Raw genomic sequence first — 20421 nt, forward strand, 5'->3', positions numbered from 1 at the left:
TAGTGAAAGTAATTAACTGTGTAACTGTGTCAAAGCTGTTACGGTGGAATGGCACGACCGGAAGCCTGATTGGAATTTCTTGAAAAGGCTGTTTTAGGATAGGTAGGTTGGTAATTGGTTGGCAACAGCTTTCTTGCAGTTTTGACATAAAAGGTAGATTGAAAACCGGTCTATAGTTCTGCAGAACTATAGTTAGATTTTTTGAGTAGTGGTTTGATAATTATGGTTTTAAAAGCATATGGTACAAAGCCTAGTGCAAATAATTCATAAAAAATGTGGAGACAGGAGCTAAGTAAAACAGGCAACAGTTATTTAAATAGACTAGAAGGTATTGGGTCCAATAGACATGTTATGGGCCTAGAGGCATCAAATCAAATGAATTGTTGCAAAACACAATCACAATTTGACACATCTGTGCTGCTATGGAAGTTAGCAAAAGTAATGAGAGAGATGTTCTTTTTCTGTACAAAGCATCGCCTGTATATTCTCCATTCTGGAACTCAGCCTTACTGGAGACAATTTGTCCATTTTTGTGCAAGCCGCCATGACACATGATGGGCCCAACAAGTTCCAGCCAACCACAACCAGCCACTGAAATTTTTGCCCACCCTTTCTTGTCCTTGATTTTGAGCATTCCTTTTATTGGGGCCCATACTCAGCTCTAACACAAGTTTAGGGAGGTTCTGTGGCAAATAATAAGTTGGCAAGGTGTGTAGCACAGCTGGAAGATCCCTATCGGTCTCACTGTCACTATAGCCCTTTCTCTCAAAATGAAGTAAGATTATTTTTTTACTCTGGAGGCCTGACTGCAGTGTAGCTTGAAGACATGAAAGAGTAGCAACAAGCACTTGAGTAGTCACTGAAGTCTTCTCTTCTCTTTCTGTGTCTTCCTCTCCTTTTAATCTGTAGGTCCACGCTTTCATTTCATAATCACATGTCTCATGGTTTTCATCATACTCAAAACTCGAAAATTGCAAATGTTCACAGTCTAAATATGGGTGTCTGTTTTTTTTATTTCCATCCTCTGTCTCCCCACGTTCTCCTGTAAAATTGTAGGCACCAGAAGCACTGGAACTCCAAGCAATTAGTATCACGCCTCCAGTCTGTAACACCGCTTGCCACTGTGTGTGAAGCCAGGGGACAGGCCCCAGATGAGCTACAGAGTCCTGTGAGGCACAGTGGTCCCACAGAGCAAGTCGCACGCTGCAGTTCAGCTCTGCTTCTAGGCCAGAAGCGAGAGCTAAAACTGCTGAGACATGGCTTGTCTCATCTGAGGAACTTACTAGCAAAACAGGTCTACTGGAAACTAAATCTAGAGAAAGAGAGATATATTAAAGAAACAAGTGTCATAGATCCGTTTAAACTCTGAAATTCTAATGTCTGAAATTCAAAACTGCTGACTTTTTTAAAAAGTACATTTTCAACATCAAATTACATTAGAAAAATGACATTATACGCATGTATGATTAAATTTTAGTCAGTTCTGAAGCATTACCTGAGAATCTTTTCAAAAACTGGTACCAGGCACAATTTCCCAGGACAACTAAAGTAAGCAGGAAAGCCAGTGTTACCCCAATAATTAGTCCCCATCTTCTGTGTATCTGTGGGTCTGAGAGATCAAACAATTATACATACTTGTGTTGTACAAACAGCCTTTTTGTTCAAGATAATTTAATCTCAAAGTACGTTACCTTGTTATGTAGAAGTCACTTCAACTACTATGAATAGTTTTACTATGTATCTTTATTATTATTATTATTATTATTATTATTATTATTGTTTATGTATTTATTATTAATAATTGCATATATCTTTAAGAACACAATGGGTGACCACACATACATATCCTTTTTCAGCTGACAGAGAACCCGTTCCGTTCCTGTTCGCTAACAAACATTTGAACCATTCGGAGCCAAGAAAATCCTGGATATAACAATTGGTGAGACAGCAACGAGTCCCAGGCAACACAACTGGTCTGCTTGGATGAATGTGCTAAGGATTTTAGTATTGGGGTAAGTGTTGCTCTTTTCAGGATATGTTTTCGATGGTAACCCCTTGTCAGTCAATACTGTGTGCAACAAAAGTGTAAGACTTTAAGAAATAACTTTGTTAAACTTTACTTGACAGTATCGACATAAGAGTGACATGACAATTAATTCATGAATTATGCAGTACTTAATTCCTTAATATCTCACAAAGGTTCTCAAAGTGCGGCCCGGGAGCCAATGGCGGCCCGCAGAAACATTTCTAGCGGCCCACGATAACATCTGATAACATCTGTAAAACTGAACAACTGTACTGTGTGCTTTGAAAAGAATGAATCTCTCTTTAGTGGTGTTTCGTGGCCATCAGGTTTTCCTGTGGTGCTTTGGTAGCTGGAATTGGCCCTGAATAAGGCCTATGCTGATAAGAAGCAAGGCACACTGAGACTGTTTGTTCTAAATAGGTTTGTACTTGAAATGGACTGCAACCAGAACTGTTATATCCCAAATTTGTCTGTTGAGGGTAGAGAACCCCAGGGATTGTGTGTGCATTGCAATTTTAAGACTTTCACAAGTTTTGCCAGGTTTAGCCTCAGTTATGAATTAAAATGGTTCCAGGTTTCTTCTTGTGGGCACATCATTATGATTTATTAAGAATGATGATGATGATTTCTTTTTCTTCCAAACATGTGGTTATCACTACTCAAATTCTGATTTGAGCACAACTTGTGCAGTTCTCTAAACACATGTCATTGTTAACACTTTAATTGAGGGGCCACAAACACGATGAACTCATGAGTTATTAAGCTTACATTTATGTAATCATGATGATCATGCTTAATAAATCATAAATCATAATGATGTACCCATTGTACCTAATGCTTTAGTTGATGTGTTGTTCATGCATGAGGTCATGAATGAGAGACTATAAACTCATGTAAATTCCTGATGATTCATAAGACATAAAGAAATGAAGTAATGCATAACTCATGAATTAATTCATGATAATTAATGTACCCTTACCGTAAAGTGTTACCAACTATTCATTATATTTCTTCCTATCTATATTTTGTGTTTGATTAGGGAGGAGTTATGTTGATATATTTTCAATAGCCTGATATTTTCTACATTTTATACCAAAAACATCTGACTAAATAGTATTTTCTAATGTATGGGATGAGAAACATAGCCACAGCTGCTTCTTTAATTTTGTCTTTCTGTATTCTCAACATAATTAAACAATACATTTTTAATCTGGCTTCATCCAATTTTCAGATTGTGTGTTTTGCAATATAAGCAAATTAAGGTACATTTTATGAATAAATGCCTAATTTGCATATATAAATAAAATCTCAAAAACCTGTAATACATTTTTTCTTTGGTATGATGTCACTGAGAATTTTCCCCTATTCTACTCAATTTACTTAGAGTGTTGGGCACAACTTTGGCCTTTAATCTAAAAAAAAAAATGTTCCACTCCATCTATGGCGGTAGACTTTTAGTATATGATTCAGGAGGGTATTAGGACCAATAAAGACTATGAGACATTTCTGTTGCAAATTTTTTGTGTTTTTGGGCTAGATTGACTGGCCTAATTACGTTGGCTCACGGTCGGCGATCATTCTAATGCCACCATCTTCCCGATATCTTGCCGATTAGCTACCGATCTCCATAAGACATCTCACCGGAGCACTTTATGTCGGGCAGGCACACGCGCCCCAACGTCGGCAAGAGGTTATTTGTTGTCTGGGTAGACGTCTAATTGACAGCCAGAATTAGTTAATGAACTTGTCCTGCATGTGACAAACCAACGATGATTATGATTATTAGGATGGTAAACAATGAAGGTGTTTAGCCTGCAAGAAGGGTGTATTCCAAAACTGAATAACAAAATGTAGCCTACACAGTATTTTTTTTTTGTAAATGTAGGCTACTAGTATTTTACTGTAAGACGAGCATTAATATACTGTACTGTGTTTACAGTACATTACTGCTAGCAAAGGATTAATAACGGTCACTTTTTTACAGAAGGCCTAACTACTATACAGTAGTAAAAATGCATGGGAAAAATTTGACCAATGAAAATTAGTTTTTCTTCTCGTACTTTTCTCTTCCTCTTATTAAACAGTTAAGATCATTGACATGGATATAGACGAAAAGACAAAGGGCTCTATCTTGCACTTCAGTGCAATTGACTTTGTATACTTGCGCTTTTGTCTTTCCTATTTTGCAGTCAGCGCATATTGGAATATTCCCTCCACAGATACATGTGTGCCCACGGGGCCGTTTCAGCAAAAAGAGGGTGCCTGTTCCGGCGCAAACGGTCCCTGTTGATATTTTGCAGTTTCAGAAAACAATTCCGCCACAGACCAGGAATTAGTCATGGGCGCAAATTCAGATATTATTTTAAGGGCGCATGCATGGCCACAGGCCTGCAGAAATGAATGCTATGCACACCGATCTACAGACACCCTGTGCACAGATGGAAACATTCAAAGCCTTGATAATATTTGTCCGTTTCCCGGTTTTGTGCATGCATTGGTCAACTAAAAAATTAGTAGCCTATATTGTACATCTACATGAAATATCTTTACAACAACGCCTAATTATGACCTAATAATTTGGACAACTTTATACAGCCCTATAAAGGCTAAAGTTACCTTTAGTTTTGTTCCAATTTACCGTTGTGTATGGCTTTAAACATCATGTGCGCTTTAACACCAGTCTATAAGCATTATTATTATATTAAGGTTTTGACAAGCACCACAATTTTGCCTACCTTGTTGTAGCCCATCTGAAATAACTCCAAGCTTTGCTATGCTCCCTCCATCCTTTCGTTGTTTTCAAAAAACGTTTTATATCCATGATGGCCTTGAAGTCTTGAGTTTGTGAATTAGCTTAAATCAGCTTATTATGTGCTGTTAACCAGCAACCATAGATAGTAAAAGAAAGCAGCAAGTAGCCTTGACTACAATTTCTGTAGTTGCTGTGTCCATACATTTATTATTCTCTCTCCTGCTCAAACAAAAGTTGTGCGTGCATTAAGTTGATGATAACGTGTTTACAAACTCTACTTTACATAAAATATTGTGAATAGCCTAATGTCATGCAGTTAATGGGATACTGTGCAGAGTTGGAAAGTTAGGTCAACTTGGAAACTGTTTCTCGTTGTTGAGTTGCCTGATAGTAAGGTACAGCCGTAGCTTACACCTGCAGGAGCGCTTGCTTAGGCGCCTGTGTTGCGCAATGCACTTTGCTCCTCTCATCTATACGACGCAGTTCCCATTTCTCCAAACCATACATAATTAGAAGGACAAATATTGCTACACGAGGGAAATCAGTGTGGTGTCCGATGTGAAAAAATAGGTATACATCGAGCGTACACATTTCCACGAATCACGGATTTGTTGATGACATAAATTAGGAAATATTAGAGGACTTAATGAGACGTGTTGTTGAACTGCATGCCGATGCCATTTAATCCAAATGCCCCAGCAGCAGCAAGGGAGAGGAGAGCTTATCTGACAGAAGATCTGCATTGTCTATAGTGAGGTAATGTTAGATTACATTGCAAAAATATCACCATGCATTCATAACCTCGTGATTCAGTGAGATTGATCCCAAAACATCGGAGAGTGACATTTCTGTATTACATTTTGTCAAGAGGAAAAATCAATAGCAAACTGTTCCCAACTGACTATAGCGCTGTGAACCATTCCTGGCTGCACCTGGCAAATCCGCCATCATAATAGCAATCCGCTATGGAACAAGCGTGCCTGTTGTTAAAGGGAATGTGAGATGATGCTCTGATTGGTTTATTGCATGTTACGCCCAAACCACATCCATGAGTAATGTAGCTACTACAGACCACCCCATTTTAGATTTGCGTCGGGTGCAACAGTCATGATCCCGCCGGTAAAATAGCAACAGCGCCCAAGATCCGCCCACAAAGCGATTTGGCAAAGTCAATTGCGCTGGAGTGGAAGATAGAGCCCCAAATGTTTAAAACTGGTGCTACTGCTACATAACATCTAGTCATAATCGTGGTTACCATGGCTGAAACGTCCCCATGGGGGAACATGTTTGTTTCGATTGCATGTAATCTAATGGAGATGCACCGGCGTGAGTACAGAACACACCTTTAAAAAGATTAAATTGTTTAGCAAACATCAATAAACGGCAATAAACAGTTTGGACTGAGAGTTATCTGTGTGTCAACGAGGTTAAGGGTAACATTAAGTTTCCTAATTTTGGTAATTTCATTTAAACTGCGACTAAGGGCTGAGCTACACCAGGCGCGTAACTGAAGCGTTCCGTTCGCGACGCGTTAAATCCATTTTAGATGAATGGTCTATTTTTTTCGAACGTACGCCCCACTGTCACGTGTAGCTACTTCCATTGATTATAATGGAAGCTAATTGTTGCAGCAGACGCAACGCGAACGGAACGCTTCAGTTACGCGTCTGGTGTAGCTCGTGTGTAAGACTATCTTAAGATGCATTATTGTTGACGAAAAAATACGAGACTAAAATGTTTTGTATGAAATAAAAACTAAGATAAAATCTCTTAATTTTCGTCTACAAAATGAGAAGACAGAATATCTAGCTGTTACGTTTTCAAAATATTCCGAATGAGTTCATGCGCAGCAGCTTTCCTGTAGGCTAGTCTACGTGCTGTTGCTGCAACCCTGTGGCTGCAACACGAAACTACATGGAATAAAGAACACTGGAGATTTCTGCCAGAGTTAGCACACTGATGATGCAAAGTTTGCTAGCAAGTAAGCTAATATGGAAAGTTCACTAGCAAGTTAGCTAAGATGAAAAGTTTGGGGAATGTGTTGCGTTTGGGCGCATATCGCCATCTAGCATGGCAGAGTAAAACATTAATACTGTATACGCGAGACTGTATAGAACAGTTATTCCATTAAACCATGCTTTATTAAAACCTAGCATAGTATAGCCTACACACATTTGCACTCGTCTATTATTTGAACTCATTGGCAAAGTGAAACTAACTTCACCGTGGTGTCAGTCAACGACAAAACAGTAACACAGTTAATTACTTTCACTATTGACTGACAATGGGTTACCATCATGGAAAAAGCAAAACTTACCCCAATAATGTTCAAATGATTGGTCATTATTGGTCATTACCAATTTGCAAATGATGGTGAATAACTACTCATTGTGAGATGTATTTCGTAATATCTTTATTCTAATTATGCTTCTCATTGTAATTGTGTAATTTGTAATGTTTTGCATGGATGTGCGCCGGTGTGTGTTTGTGGATGAGAAAAGCATGGTGTGTTGTGCACCCGCCCATACAGTGGGCAGTGCTTCGACTTGGCTAGCTTTCACGACTTTAATTTGTATTTTTCCAGTGACGCTGCAACGACGCTGCAACAACCGGCAGAGGTCTCAAGTGAGCAGGGTGTCTCGTAAAAAGAAATGGAGCTGGAAAACCCTACACAGACTTCACTACAGACTTTAGCAGACTGGTTTAGAAATAATTTAATAGCCAGAAATATGCCTGCCCTGCCCTAATAAAGAAATATTTGGTTAACGGCGAGTGAATCCCGTTTGCAGCCGTAGAAGAAACGCAGGACAAATTAAACATTCTGGTTTTCTCCGAGTGCAACGATGATAGACAGACATCATTTGGACAAAATATAGAGCATATTAACCTCCGTTGCTCAGCCAAATGCCTTCCTGTTACGTCCTGTTATCACAGAGTTATCACAGGCGATAAACGATTTTTGATGGTCACAAGTTTACTTCATTAGCGTTTATTTTTTTGATTATTAAAGAGTGTTTAAAGGCATGAATTTGTGCTTATTCAGAAGAGCATTTATATGATATGTTGCTGTCAATTCCCTACTCCATATACTAACCACCAATGAGAGCGTCTCTCGTATGAAAATTCCTGACACTTCCCATCTGAAGAATTAACGCAAGGCTTTGTCGGGTCGTAGTAGTCTGACAAAGCTTATTGTTTAGTGACACAGCTAAACACTGGTACCTCATAGAACGTCTATAACATAGCCTAGGTGGTCGCAACTCACAAAAGTAAAGCAGATAGAAAGAACTCACGCAAATCTAGCCTACAGTACAACACGCAGACAGCTTCATGTGCAGGGGAGAGAGCGCGCGCGCGCACAGGTGCTTTATGATTGTTGGCTTCTGATGGTATCTTGCTAATTCACTGAACTGCATTAGGTGACACAAATTATTGCCTTTATCTTATAACTCCTTGTCTGAGCGACTACCAGGCCTATGGTTTTTAAAAATCAGATGTTCCCTGACAAAGACATTCGAAAATTAAGAATGTTTATTGACTTGAAAAATACACTAATTTTTGCAAACTCCCTTCATTCAACCCTTGAAGACATCACGTCAGTGTTGCGCAGGTTTGGTCACAAACAGCCCGCGGTCGCCCGACCGCAACTGGGACCGCGAATTATAGGACAAAATTATACCCGACCCGCTTATTTACAAAATGTGTGCTTTTGGTTATAGCCTGCATGCAGTGTGACAGTAGGCCATTTCTGTAAAACAAACTAATTTATTTGCGAAACTTTATGCAGTAGAACTACACGCAGTAGGCATGCAGGACATAATGTTTGCGCAGGAGAGAGAATGAGAATAAGAGCGCAAGCACGCACGCAACCACCAAGGATTAGAACACTAGGATAAGACATGAAGGCCATGGACAATACATCTTTCTTTCGAAAACAGAAATGGTGAGGCAAGGTATAGGCAAAAGAGATACATTGCTGGTCAAAACGTTAGCGTAAGAACTGGTTTATAATAATGAATGAAGCACAAAGCACATTTACTAAAGCACATCCACTGTTTAAAGTCACAAACACAACGAACTAAGGTAACTTTTATGCATGCGCGAACCTATGCATACCGGTAGATATGGCTGTGTAGTCTGTGCCATAACATTTATTCCTGCAGGCTGCCCGTTTTGGCTGTCATACTTTTAAATGGCTTCGCAAGAAGTAGGCCTACATAGACCATAACTTGTACTACTGTCATCTTCTTTAAGAACTTTTCCCAATATTTCCCATAGCCTATATCACTTTTCCTGAAGCGGTGTCTTTATTATTTTAACTCATCAGTCTTCAGCTTCTTAACTGTTGACTTTACTGTATTGATGCTTTACTGTATTGATGCTAGCCTTCTCGTGATATTTTAAGTAGGCCTATTTGTAGAAAATATATATTTAATTAATTTTAACTGACCCGCCCGCAAATGACCCGAATATCATTAAAATATTTTGTTTATGACTCATAACCGCTTAATTTCGGGCAGACCGCGCAACACTGTGCGCTATGTAGATCGTTTCTCGTACCATTTAATTTCTCAGAATTTAGGTCTACTAGGCCTACAATAACGTCATCACCAAATACATCTTTTATTTTTAGTTGATCAACCACAAAGAGTAGCATAGGCCTACTGTGCACAGTGCACTGACGACTGTAGCAGCCCAAGGTAACCAGTTGTAGATGAGAGGCAACCCCTTGTTTCAGATAGCCTGGACAACATGTAACCTGGGTGTTGCCTACGTTATTAATTAATGATAGCCTACAATAGTTAATTGATTTGCGTAACATATTAGTTGGCTCAAAGAGTAGGATGGAGAGAGTCACGCGTGTCTTTTGTCCGAGTGGCTGTAATGTAGCTGAGCGCTCATGGCGTATAAAAAAAGCGACTTCAAACCGCCTAAAACAACTTGTTTGTGAATGTCTGACAACTGCTGCGGCGCATGCACGCGCAAGGAAACCAGTAGGTGGAGAAACCAGAAGGCACACAACACCGGAACGATTTTAAGGCTATTTCGCATAGGCTACTCAATGGTGCTATTTCACATGCATTATAGCGACCCCCACTCACCGGGGTTAGGTGGAAGGTGTTAATAGACGATTGGCGTAGTCTACAGTGGACTAGGGCTGTCAAATTGCTCACAAATGACGTTCAAATATCCCCTCTAAAATAAACACATGTATTCGAATATATTGGAATATCTAGGCTATATTATTTGCGCATTATGTCAGTGACGCGCATCATGTCATCTGTTTTTAACTTTTTGTATGGTTATTGCTTGACAGGGGAGATCCCAAGCAGCTTTCAGCCATAAGGCATTTCCTAATTCACCCGACACTGATATTCAAAATGTTGAAACTACTTCGGCATAGCCTATAAGCAGTTTAATTAAATGTAATGTTAGTTGTAAACAAACGGGCTACTTGGTGAGGCTTAGCCTCACAGATAGGCCTATTAACTGACGGCCCGATTCACGTTGGCTGGGGGGGCCATCAGACATTTGTTCCCAAGGGTCTATGAATTGTTAATCCGGCCCTTCCCCCAACGAACGCAACTTTCCACCTCTGAGACAGTTTAAAAGAAGTCTAGAGGACTCCTAACTCACTGACCTACTTACTGTAGGCTGCGCAAACCACAGGTCTTTTTTTGGGCAAGCCTGCATTTGAGGCAGGCCTTCTGTTGAAGAATTCTATATAAATCCTGCGCTAACAGTAATCCTCCTACCCCCCGCTACCACAGCTGTGGATAGTGTGGCATGCTCACGCTTTATGTCTCCTTGCAAACTAGGCCTATAGCCCAACCATTTACGTCTTCAAAAAATAACAACTTGCCAGATATGCCTTCATATCTTTGGGCTTCATTTAGCATTTTGTTCTTCCAATGGAAATGACTCTTCTATATTTGCTGCCTGCTGCATCCTTTCTGTTTGTATTGTTTAGAAAATGTTTGACGTCTTGAGTTAATGCATTAAACATTGTTTGCTGGTAACCAGCCACAAATAGCCTACAGATTCTTGCGTGCGTACATTCTCTATTCTCTCCAAAATGTGCCCGTTTTATAGGCTGGCCAAGTGCGTAATTCTGCGGCAAAAAGCAGATGTATTTGTTTATTGTACAGAAAAATAAAAATAACCTGTCAAGCAGTCAATTGACTACATTGCAGTCAATAAGTAGGGCAAATTACGAAACCAAAACGTGGGTCATAGTTGTCTAAGCCTCTGCTGGGAGGCCAAACCCATGAACAAAGACGCATTGATATCTGCAATATAGTTTTTTTTTTGGCGAAACAAGCTCACAGCCGAACAGGGCTCCGAACCGGTTCAAGGAACGAAAACCGAAAACGAACGGAATTTTACGGAATTTTACGAGGAGCGGAAACGGAAACGAAAACAAAATGGTCTTCAACTGTTCCGGAACAGAAACGTTATTCTGAAATCCACAAAACCGGTTAATAACTCTTTTTTTTCGTTCTCTATATATTTTATAACATTTCACAAAAGCATATCCTAAGTGTTCTACTCGTTTGATTGTAGACGAACAGCCTAATAATTTGATTTCTGCAGTTTGAAAAAAAAACCCGAATAAATGGACCTTTGGTCCAAATGTGTATATTTTGTCTTGCTGTTGTAATGTAACCTATCCGTCTGCCACTTCGGATCTTAGGCCAGCTCGTAGCGTAGGCTACTGAAACTGTTTGTAGCCTATGCGTAATAGGCTATTTTGCCTGTCCACGCCTTGTCGTTTTAAAGTCGGGATTTGAAATGTTTGCACAATTATAGCCTATTCTATGTAGAAGAGTTAAACGGGAAATTTGAGATAGGCCTTGTCAGCAACAGACAGGTTCGTTTTATAAACAGGGTTGGAATTATAGCGCAAGCCGTTGAAGATCTCCATATGGATAAAACTTAGGCTACAACCAGGTAAGGAGTTTAGCACGTATCCAGAAATATTTTTGATAAGAAATTATTTATAGGCATAGGTTAGGCCTACAGTAAGTCTGTAGGCTATGGGATGGATAGCCCATCTGAATGTTTTTGGATGCCACCTGTGATTTATTATTTTTGGGCATAGCTACGGTATAGGCTAAATCAAGGGGAAATAATGAGTACGTCTATTCTAAGATAAAGTCCACAAAAATAGACTTGATAGGCCCGCCAAACACTGCCGGAACTTTAAGAACGAACGATATTTTGCGTTCCGAACCGGTTCAGGACCGATATGTTGGTGGCGGAACGCATGCAAGAACGAAAACGTTAAACATAGGCCTACCTGAACCGTTCGGAACGGAACGTTTGAAAAATAATTTCGTTTTCAAGCCCTGCAGCAGAACGAGTCATAGCACTGAAGGGAGAGGCAACTGGCATTTGATCTCCCCACGGGCCAATGGATATACAAGTTTTCTCCTGTGCCTACGATATTTAATCCAGTGATTTGTCAAGTTGCAAAATGCTATTTGTTTTAACAAATTTTTATGGTAGTATGAAGTACTTTTTGTATAGGGTACTATCTTAATTGCTTTATACTCAATACTTGACCAATGGCTATTGCATCTGTCTATTGAAAGTGAGAATGTGGCATGTGATCAACTGTGTAGGCTTCATAAAATAAAATAAACAGATTTCTAATGGCCTACATGGGGTGCGTTTCCCGTACAACTACGGAGGTTAGCTTTTTACTAACAGGATGCATCGTTCAACTAACCAACATGTAAGTTCCCAAAACTGTCGTACTTACATAGTACTGTAAGTTTGGACCATGATAGTTTCCAAACTTCAGTAGTCTGGACTAAGGTGGTTAATGACGTTTAGTAGCACGTGTACGGGCACCTGCACATACTTCTGTGGCGCATTGCGTTAAGGGACTGTACGATCAATACAGTTAGTAAAGTCAACAGTAAAGAAGCTGAAGACGCGAGTCAAAATAATAAAGACACCCCTTCAGGAAAAGCGATATGGGCTATGGGAAATATTGGGAAAAGTTTTAAAGAAGATGACGGTAGTACAAGTTATGGTCTATGTAGGCCCACTTCTTGCGAACAGCCGAAATGGGCAGCCTGCAGGAATAAATGTTGTGGCACAGACTACACAGCCATATCTACCGGTATGTATAGGTTTGCGCATGCATAAAAGTTACCTTAGTTCTTTGTGTTTGTGACTTTAAACAGTGGATGTGCTTCAGTAAAGCTTTGTGCTTCATTCAGCATTTTAAACCAGTTCTTACACTAACGTTTTGACCAGCAATGTATCTCTCTTACTTACCATTTCTGTTTTCGAAAGAAAGATATATGTCCATGGCCAAATCTTATCCTAGTGTTCTAATCCTTGGTGGTTGCGTGCGTGCCTGCTCTCTTATTCTCATTCTCTCTCCTGTGCAAACATTATGTCCTGCATGCCTACTGCGTGTAGTTCTACTGCATAAAGTTTCGCAAATAAATTAGTTTGATTTACAGAAATGGACTACTGTCACACTGCATGCAGGCTATAACCAAAAGCACACATTTTGGGTCGGATCGCGGGTCGGGTATAATTTTGTCCTAATTAATATTCACGGTCCGAGTTGCAGTCGGGTTGATTAAAATATCGGGCGACCGCGGGCCGTTTGTGACCAAACCCACGCAACACTGGTGTGTAGCCTACCCGTGTGTGTGTATATGTGCTTATGACATTTGCTGGCCGTTTTAACCTTGTAAACGTCATTTTTCGACCAGTTTTATTTTATTCACGTAGGGGGGAGGCTTTGATTTTGCCTTGAGCAGTTGTAAGTTTGCCATAACAATATACACTAAGGGAAATGTGGTATGAGGCTGCTCTTTTATTACTTGTAGTTATATTTTGTTACTATTAATGCTGTTTTTTTCTTAGAATGAAGATACTAACAGTCCAGGCAAAATATTCTTCTCCCACGGAGAAGAGGTTCATGTCTCCACACCTAAAAAAATAAGGATTCAGATTATAGATCACAGAAACATCCATATTCAGAAAGACAAAGTGTATGTAATTGAATAACTTCCCAATAACAATAATTTCCTCATTTCACTCCATGAAAATGTGACAATGAATCCAATAATGCAACTGCAGAAGAACTACAGGAGAACTACCAGTGAATGCAAAGTGGTTGCAGCGGTTGCTAGGGTGCCTATCATTAACATTTCTAGTTCAATGGAGGGGGGCTTACTGAGATCACAAGCAAGAAAGAGATGTAAATGAATCAATTTCCATTGCCTCCATCATGATGCAACAATGTGTTTATCCATGTGTTTTTCTCTGTGTACGCTGTACGCTCACATACCCTGTAAAGCAGGGGTGGGTAGTAACACATTACAAGTATGAGTAAAAAATAGGGCTGTCCAACGATTAATTTTAATGAAGTTTTCATATTGAGAAATATGCACAAGTGTGCAAAATGCCTTGGCCTACTGCACATGTCAATGAATTGCATAACAAACAAAAATAGTCTAGTCCATATCTCCATGTTCAGTTCACATGTAACAGTGTGAGTGTAAACAATGTTTAGCTTGTAGGCTAGATTAAAGCTTAAACTTGAAGTGCTTCTGTGATATTTTAATTCCATGTCGATTAAGCCGACACCGCTATTTGCGGTGCACTACTATTGTATACAGTCTGGTGCACTGTCACTTGCCACACACATCAGTGCCAAAGTTTTTAACTGGCAAACACTGGATGAACAATGGATTTTATGGAGCGGCGCCGACCACATAGAACCGAATCGTGATTTACACGGCAGCGAAGTGCGATGCTGGTGTGCAGAGTTGTATTGAGAAGAATGGAATCTAATGTAATTGAATGTTGAAAGCAGAGTATAAGTATAAGTATATATACTCTTTTGATCCCGTGAGGGAAATTTGGTCTCTGCATTTATCCCAATCCGTGAATTAGTGAAACACACTGCACACAGTGAAGTGAAGCACACACTAATCCCGGCGCAGTGAGCTGCCTGCAACAACAGCGGCGCCCGGGGAGCAGTGAGGGGTTAGAGACCTTGCTCAAGAGCACTTCAGCCATGACCTACTGGTTGGGGTTCGAACCGGCAGCCCTCCGGTTAAAAGTCCGAAGCGCTAACCAGTAGGCCAAGGCTGCCCCACAGTGCGCCACACTCATGTCACTGTCAGTGTCCACAGCATTTTAAGGCGGGGATCACATTAGCCAGCGGCAAGCGGAAGGTTTCCTATTGTTCACTATGGTTCGGCAGCGGAACGGTGGCAACGCTGGTGTAACGCCAGCGTTGAACAAACTGAGTTGAACTTGGTTCAACTTTCAAAGCGCAACGCGAGCACATTCAATTGTCAGTTATGGCAAACCGAGATAGAACTTATTATGGCCTGACCGTTGCGTTACGCTTGCTGCTGGCCTTCTGGACTAGGCAGAATCTTTTACTGTCTATGGCAGAAGCTTACTAGGAAGCAAAGTTCTTAGAATCTTTGATAGGAAGTGTCTGTGGCAGTTTGAGGACAAGGAACGGTGCATCAAAGGGTCAAAATAGTAGCAGCCAAAGAAGATTGTTGATAACAAAGTGACGTGTAAAATAAAAAATCTTGTGGTGGCACGGGATTAATGTGATTAAAAAAATGAATGCATTATGCTTGGTCCTTAATTAGCCTTAGTATGTTGTTAGAGTGCATGACAATGCAATCTACTGTTATCCGATTTCTTCTTATTACAGTGCATAAAAATGCACTGTACTGTTCTTCCTAGACTTCTTATTACAGTGCATGAAAATGCACTGTACTGTTCTTCCTAGGCTTCTTATTCTTATGCTTATGCTTATTACAGTGCATGAAAATGCACTGTACTGTTCTTCCTAGGCTTCTTATTCTTCCGCTAACGCATTTAATGCAGCTTCAACCGTTTAACGTAGAAACTTCATTCAAACTATGTTACGTAGGTCTTACTTAGGACATGGGGGCTTTGTATTTTTCATCTTTGTAACTTTTATACTTTTTAAACTATTAATTAAAAACTATTCAAAATTTCCCCATAGACTTAACATGGGCTGATGACATCATAATAGAGCACTTAACCCAAATTAACATTCTAAAGAATATCTGGGTTCATTGAATTCAACATAGAATTTTAGAACCTTCAATTGTTGCGGAACTTAGAATGTTCAAAAACCTACACCTTTAAGGGTTAAGCAACTAGAAAATGTAATTTCGAGGAAATTACCAGTGCATGAAAATATAAACATACTGTATATTAACATAAAATGCCAAACAAACTTTTATTTGGAAAAAGTTGCCAGGAGTCATAGTTGATAACAACTGACAGTTGAAATTATTATTATTATTATTATTACATTACATTTAGCAGACACTTCTTGATCAAAGTGACTTACATATGTCAGCTATATTACAAGGGATCACATTGTCCCCGGAGCAACTTGGGGTTAAGTGCCTTGCTCAAGGTCACAACGGTGGAAGCCGGGAATTGAACCGACAACTTTCAAGCTACTGCACACTAGCCCAGCTCCTTAACCACTACACTACCACCGCCCCCATGGGCGAAATGGCTGAACAGTTAAATAGTTGAGTAGTTTAAATAGTTATTTGTGTTAATTAATATAAATTATTTAATAGTGAATTATTGTAGTGAGGACATTTATTTAGAAAAAAAAAATAGACGCAAGTGAACTTCAGGAACAGCTGCGTTCGTTCAGGTTTCATGTCAACAAATAATAGTAGGCTAATGTTGAAGGCGCAGTCAGGGATTCCACAGGAGATCACGCTGGTTTGTGTTTATGTTTAAGTTTATTAGCAGACGCAATTTTGTGCAAAAAAACGTAGCCTACATTATGTTAACCAAGGAACCAAATTAAATACGCCAGCGAGATAGCTCGCCCCTACCTTCAGTATCCTATTCCCAGATAAATCCACGCATTGTTTAGTTTTTGTTTGTGATACAGGCAATGCTTTCAAGCCCTGTGTTGCTAACATACCTAGGCTGTGAAACTAAGGTCTAGCTAGCCTATTGGTGGGTTTAATTGAATTTGAGTAATAGGATACGCAAGCATTACATCTGAGATAGTTTGTAATTCCTGTAGAGCTCACCAAAATTATAGATATGATACAAGACACTTATCTGCTATAATCCAAGATAGATTTTCTTCGAATTTTTGACCATTTATTTTACCAAATGACATGGGAAACATAATTCATTTCATCCACATATTCTTATGCACCATGCACAACAACGCTACTAAGTTAGCTTAAAACCGTGAGAATCAAGCCAGCGTCATGGGCCGTCACGGCATTAAAGTGACAGGCACTCAATTCGACTTGCACAGCACCAATACAGTGTAATGGCATGAAAGAGTCTATATAGTTTATACAGTGCTGTGCAAAAGTTAAGACACCCATGCTGAAAGGGAGGAATAAAAAACATATTTTGCCTTTTGTCTTAATGCCTTTTTAATCAATAATAATCAATTATTTTTTAATGCATCATGTATCGTAAATAAATACATTATATATAAATGTCTTAACTTATGCACAGCACTGTATATTCTAAATAGTAATAGTTTGTACAGTGGCCTACAGTGTACAGTTGTACAGTGGCTAATATTAATAATGTAAATGAAAAAGGTGAAAGAAAAACATGAATAATCCTGTTCAAGTACTGCAATAATCATGCTTGTGTTGATGGTTGTCATCAATTTGTAACTCAATCTGTCCATTTACAATACAAATCAATTTGTAACTCAATCTGTCCATTTTTTTTGGGGGGGGGCTTCCTACTGTACGATCAACAGCACCGCTGCTGGAAAAAATTCTAGGGGAAACACTGTAGATAGTGTAATGGATGTTGATAGACAGAAAGTTGAATGGATGTTGATGGGCAGATTGTTTAATGGATGTTGATGGATAGTTTAATGGGTGGATGAGTGAATGGTTTAAAGAGGATGAATGGATAGAAAGTTGGATGAAATGTGCCTTATATCCTTGTAGAATGGAGAGACACAGAGAGAGTTGGCCTAGTTAAGCAGAAAGCAGTTGATACAGGTGCAATCAGTTTAACTGGCCCTTTGATGGGTCCTAATAGTGAGCAGCTGGAAGTTGATACAGGTGCAAATCAAGTTAATTAGTCCATTGTGATGTCATAGTGCTAATGCAAAGTCTATGGGGGAAAATAAGCTTGTTACAGTGCATGAAAATGCACTGTTCTGTTATCCGAAGTCTTCTTCTTCTTCTTCTTCTTATTACAGTGCATGAAAATGCACTGTACTGTTCTTCCTAGGCAACAACTTCTTATTATTATTATTCCGCTTACCACTTTTTCCGTACGCTATTTCTCTTGAACAGTTTAACTTAGAAACTTCATTCAAACTTTGTAACGTAGGTATTCAAACGGACGAAGCTGCTATGTCTTTTCAACTTTGAAACTTTTATACTTTTTAAACTATTAAAGAAAAACTTTTTAAAAATCCCCATAGACTTCAGCTATGTATTTTTTAACTTTGTAACATTTATACTTTTTTAACTATTAATTAAAAACTACTAAAAATTTCCCCATAGACTTAACATTGGCGATTATGACATCACAGTAGGGCACTTAGAATCCTATGCCAAGTGTTCCGATCACCTCCAGCAACTGTCTGTCTCAGGCTTTAAGTATACAATATGGCTCTATTAAGACTACAGATCCTGTTAAACAGCTTCCTCTGCCCACTTGTTACTTGTCATAAACTATGACTCCTACCCACTGTAGCTAGTTAGCATGGTTAGCATATGTTAGCATTGTTAGCATTTTTAACAAAACTGCTAAAAATGATTAGCTAAGTTAGCTAAGTAACATGGTTAGCATAGTTAGCATGCTAGTTAGCATTATTAACAAAACTGCTAAAAATGATTAGCTAAGTTAGCTAAGTAATATAGTTAGCAAAGTTAGCATGCTAGTTAGCATTTTTAACAAAACTGCTAAAAATGATTAGCTAAGTAACGTGGTTAGCATAGTTAGCATGCTAGTATGTTAGCATGCTAGTTAGCATTTTTAGCAAAACTGCTAAAAATGATTAGCTAAGTAACGTGGTTAGCATAGTTAGCATGCTAGTATGTTAGCATGCTAGTTAGCATTTTTAGCAAAACTGCTAAAAATGATTAGCTAAGTTAGCTAAGTAACATGGTTAGAATAGTTAGCTTGCTAGTTAACATTTTTAGTAAAACTGCTAAAAATGATTAGCTAAGTTAGTTAAGTAACGTGGTTAGCATAGTTAGCATGCTAGTGTGTTAGCATGCTAGTTAGCATAGTAACTTGGTTAACATTATTATCTTTGTTAATATAGTTAGCATAACTGCTAGCAAACATTAGAGCCATTCCAACTGTCAGTTATCGTCAACTATCTACCTAAATAATTTAACCATTTAAACTATCCACCTATTTAACTGTTCAGTCATTCCAACTATATTAAACCTCATCTACTTAGCAACCAATATAGTTTGTTTTTACTCTGTATGATATTTTACATCATATTTTTGCATTTTCATGCACTTGTATTTCCTTCAGGAAATGCTTTTCTAGTTCTTATTCTTATTCTTCCGCTAACGCATTTAATGCAGCTTCAACCGTTTAACGTAGAAACTTCATTCAAACTATGTTACGTAGGTCTTACTTAGGACATGGGTGCTATGTATTTTTCAGCTTTGTAACTTTTATACTTTTTAAACTATTAATTAAAAACTAATCAAAATTTCCCCATTGACTTAACATTATGATTATGATCACAATACGGCCGTTAAGCAATTAGAATCCTATGGCAGGTGTTCGGGCCACCTGGATCAACTGCCAGTCTCAGGCTTTAAGCATACAAACTGGCCCTATTAAGACTACACATCCTGTTCAACTGCTTCCTCTGCCAAAAACTGTTTCAAAATAAAAGTCCTCACTACAATATTTCACTGTTAAACAATTTAACTATTTAAACTATCCAACTATTTAACTGTTCAACTATTCCAACTGTCAGTTATCATCAACTATGCCTCTAGCCTACTATATTAAACCACCACCTACCTAGCAACCAATTTAGCAACCATTGAAATTAAGCATCTATGTCAGTTTCCATAGCAACCAAGATGATTATACTAGCAAACCACTGTAGTAACTCCTTTATTTCTGATAGTAGCCACCATGGACACCCTAGCAACAACCTAGCAACGACTTCAAGTACCCTAGCAACAGCCTAGCAACCACATTCCATTAAAACCTAGCAACCAACATCATTAACCTAGCAACCAGCATAGCAACCACCATAACTACTCTAGCAACAGTCAGATGTCATCAACTTTGACTCCAGTCAACTGTTTCAAAATAAAAGTCTCCACTACAATAATTCCCTATTAAATTATTTAACTATTTAAACTATCCAACTATTTAACTGTTCAACTATTCCAACTGTCAGTTATCATCAACTATGCCTCTAGCCTACTATATTAAACCACCACCTGCCTATCAACCAATTTAGCAACCATTGAAATTAAGCATCTATGTCAGTTTCCATAGCAACCAAGATGATTATACTAGCAAACCACTGTAGTAACTCCTTTATTTCTGATAGTAGCCACCATGGACACCCTAGCAACAACCTAGCAACGACTTCAAGTAC

The 20421-nt window shown here is 38.9% G+C and overlaps 1 protein-coding gene across 2 annotated transcripts in view; it reads right to left on the reverse strand.

Moving 5' to 3' along the window:
• Positions 1-293: 293 nt before the first annotated feature.
• The window catches only part of LOC121713542 (interleukin-17 receptor E), a 98301-nt gene continuing 78173 nt past the window's right edge, over positions 294-20421 (reverse strand). Inside the window, exons 11-13 of one of the 2 annotated variants that reach the window (XM_042098225.1) lie at positions 13686-13737; positions 1496-1609; positions 294-1312 (exon numbers count right to left, since the gene is read on the reverse strand). In XM_042098225.1, coding sequence (XP_041954159.1) covers positions 507-1312; positions 1496-1609; positions 13686-13737 — 972 coding nt within the window. In that variant the 3' untranslated portion in view covers positions 294-506. Of the gene's footprint in view, positions 1313-1495; positions 1610-13685; positions 13738-13983; positions 14099-20421 lie in introns of those variants that run through there. The other variant, XR_006032847.1, reaches the window with a different exon arrangement.

The sequence above is a fragment of the Alosa sapidissima genome, chromosome 7 (assembly GCF_018492685.1).
Source record: "Alosa sapidissima isolate fAloSap1 chromosome 7, fAloSap1.pri, whole genome shotgun sequence".
NCBI lineage: Eukaryota > Metazoa > Chordata > Actinopteri > Clupeiformes > Clupeidae > Alosa > Alosa sapidissima.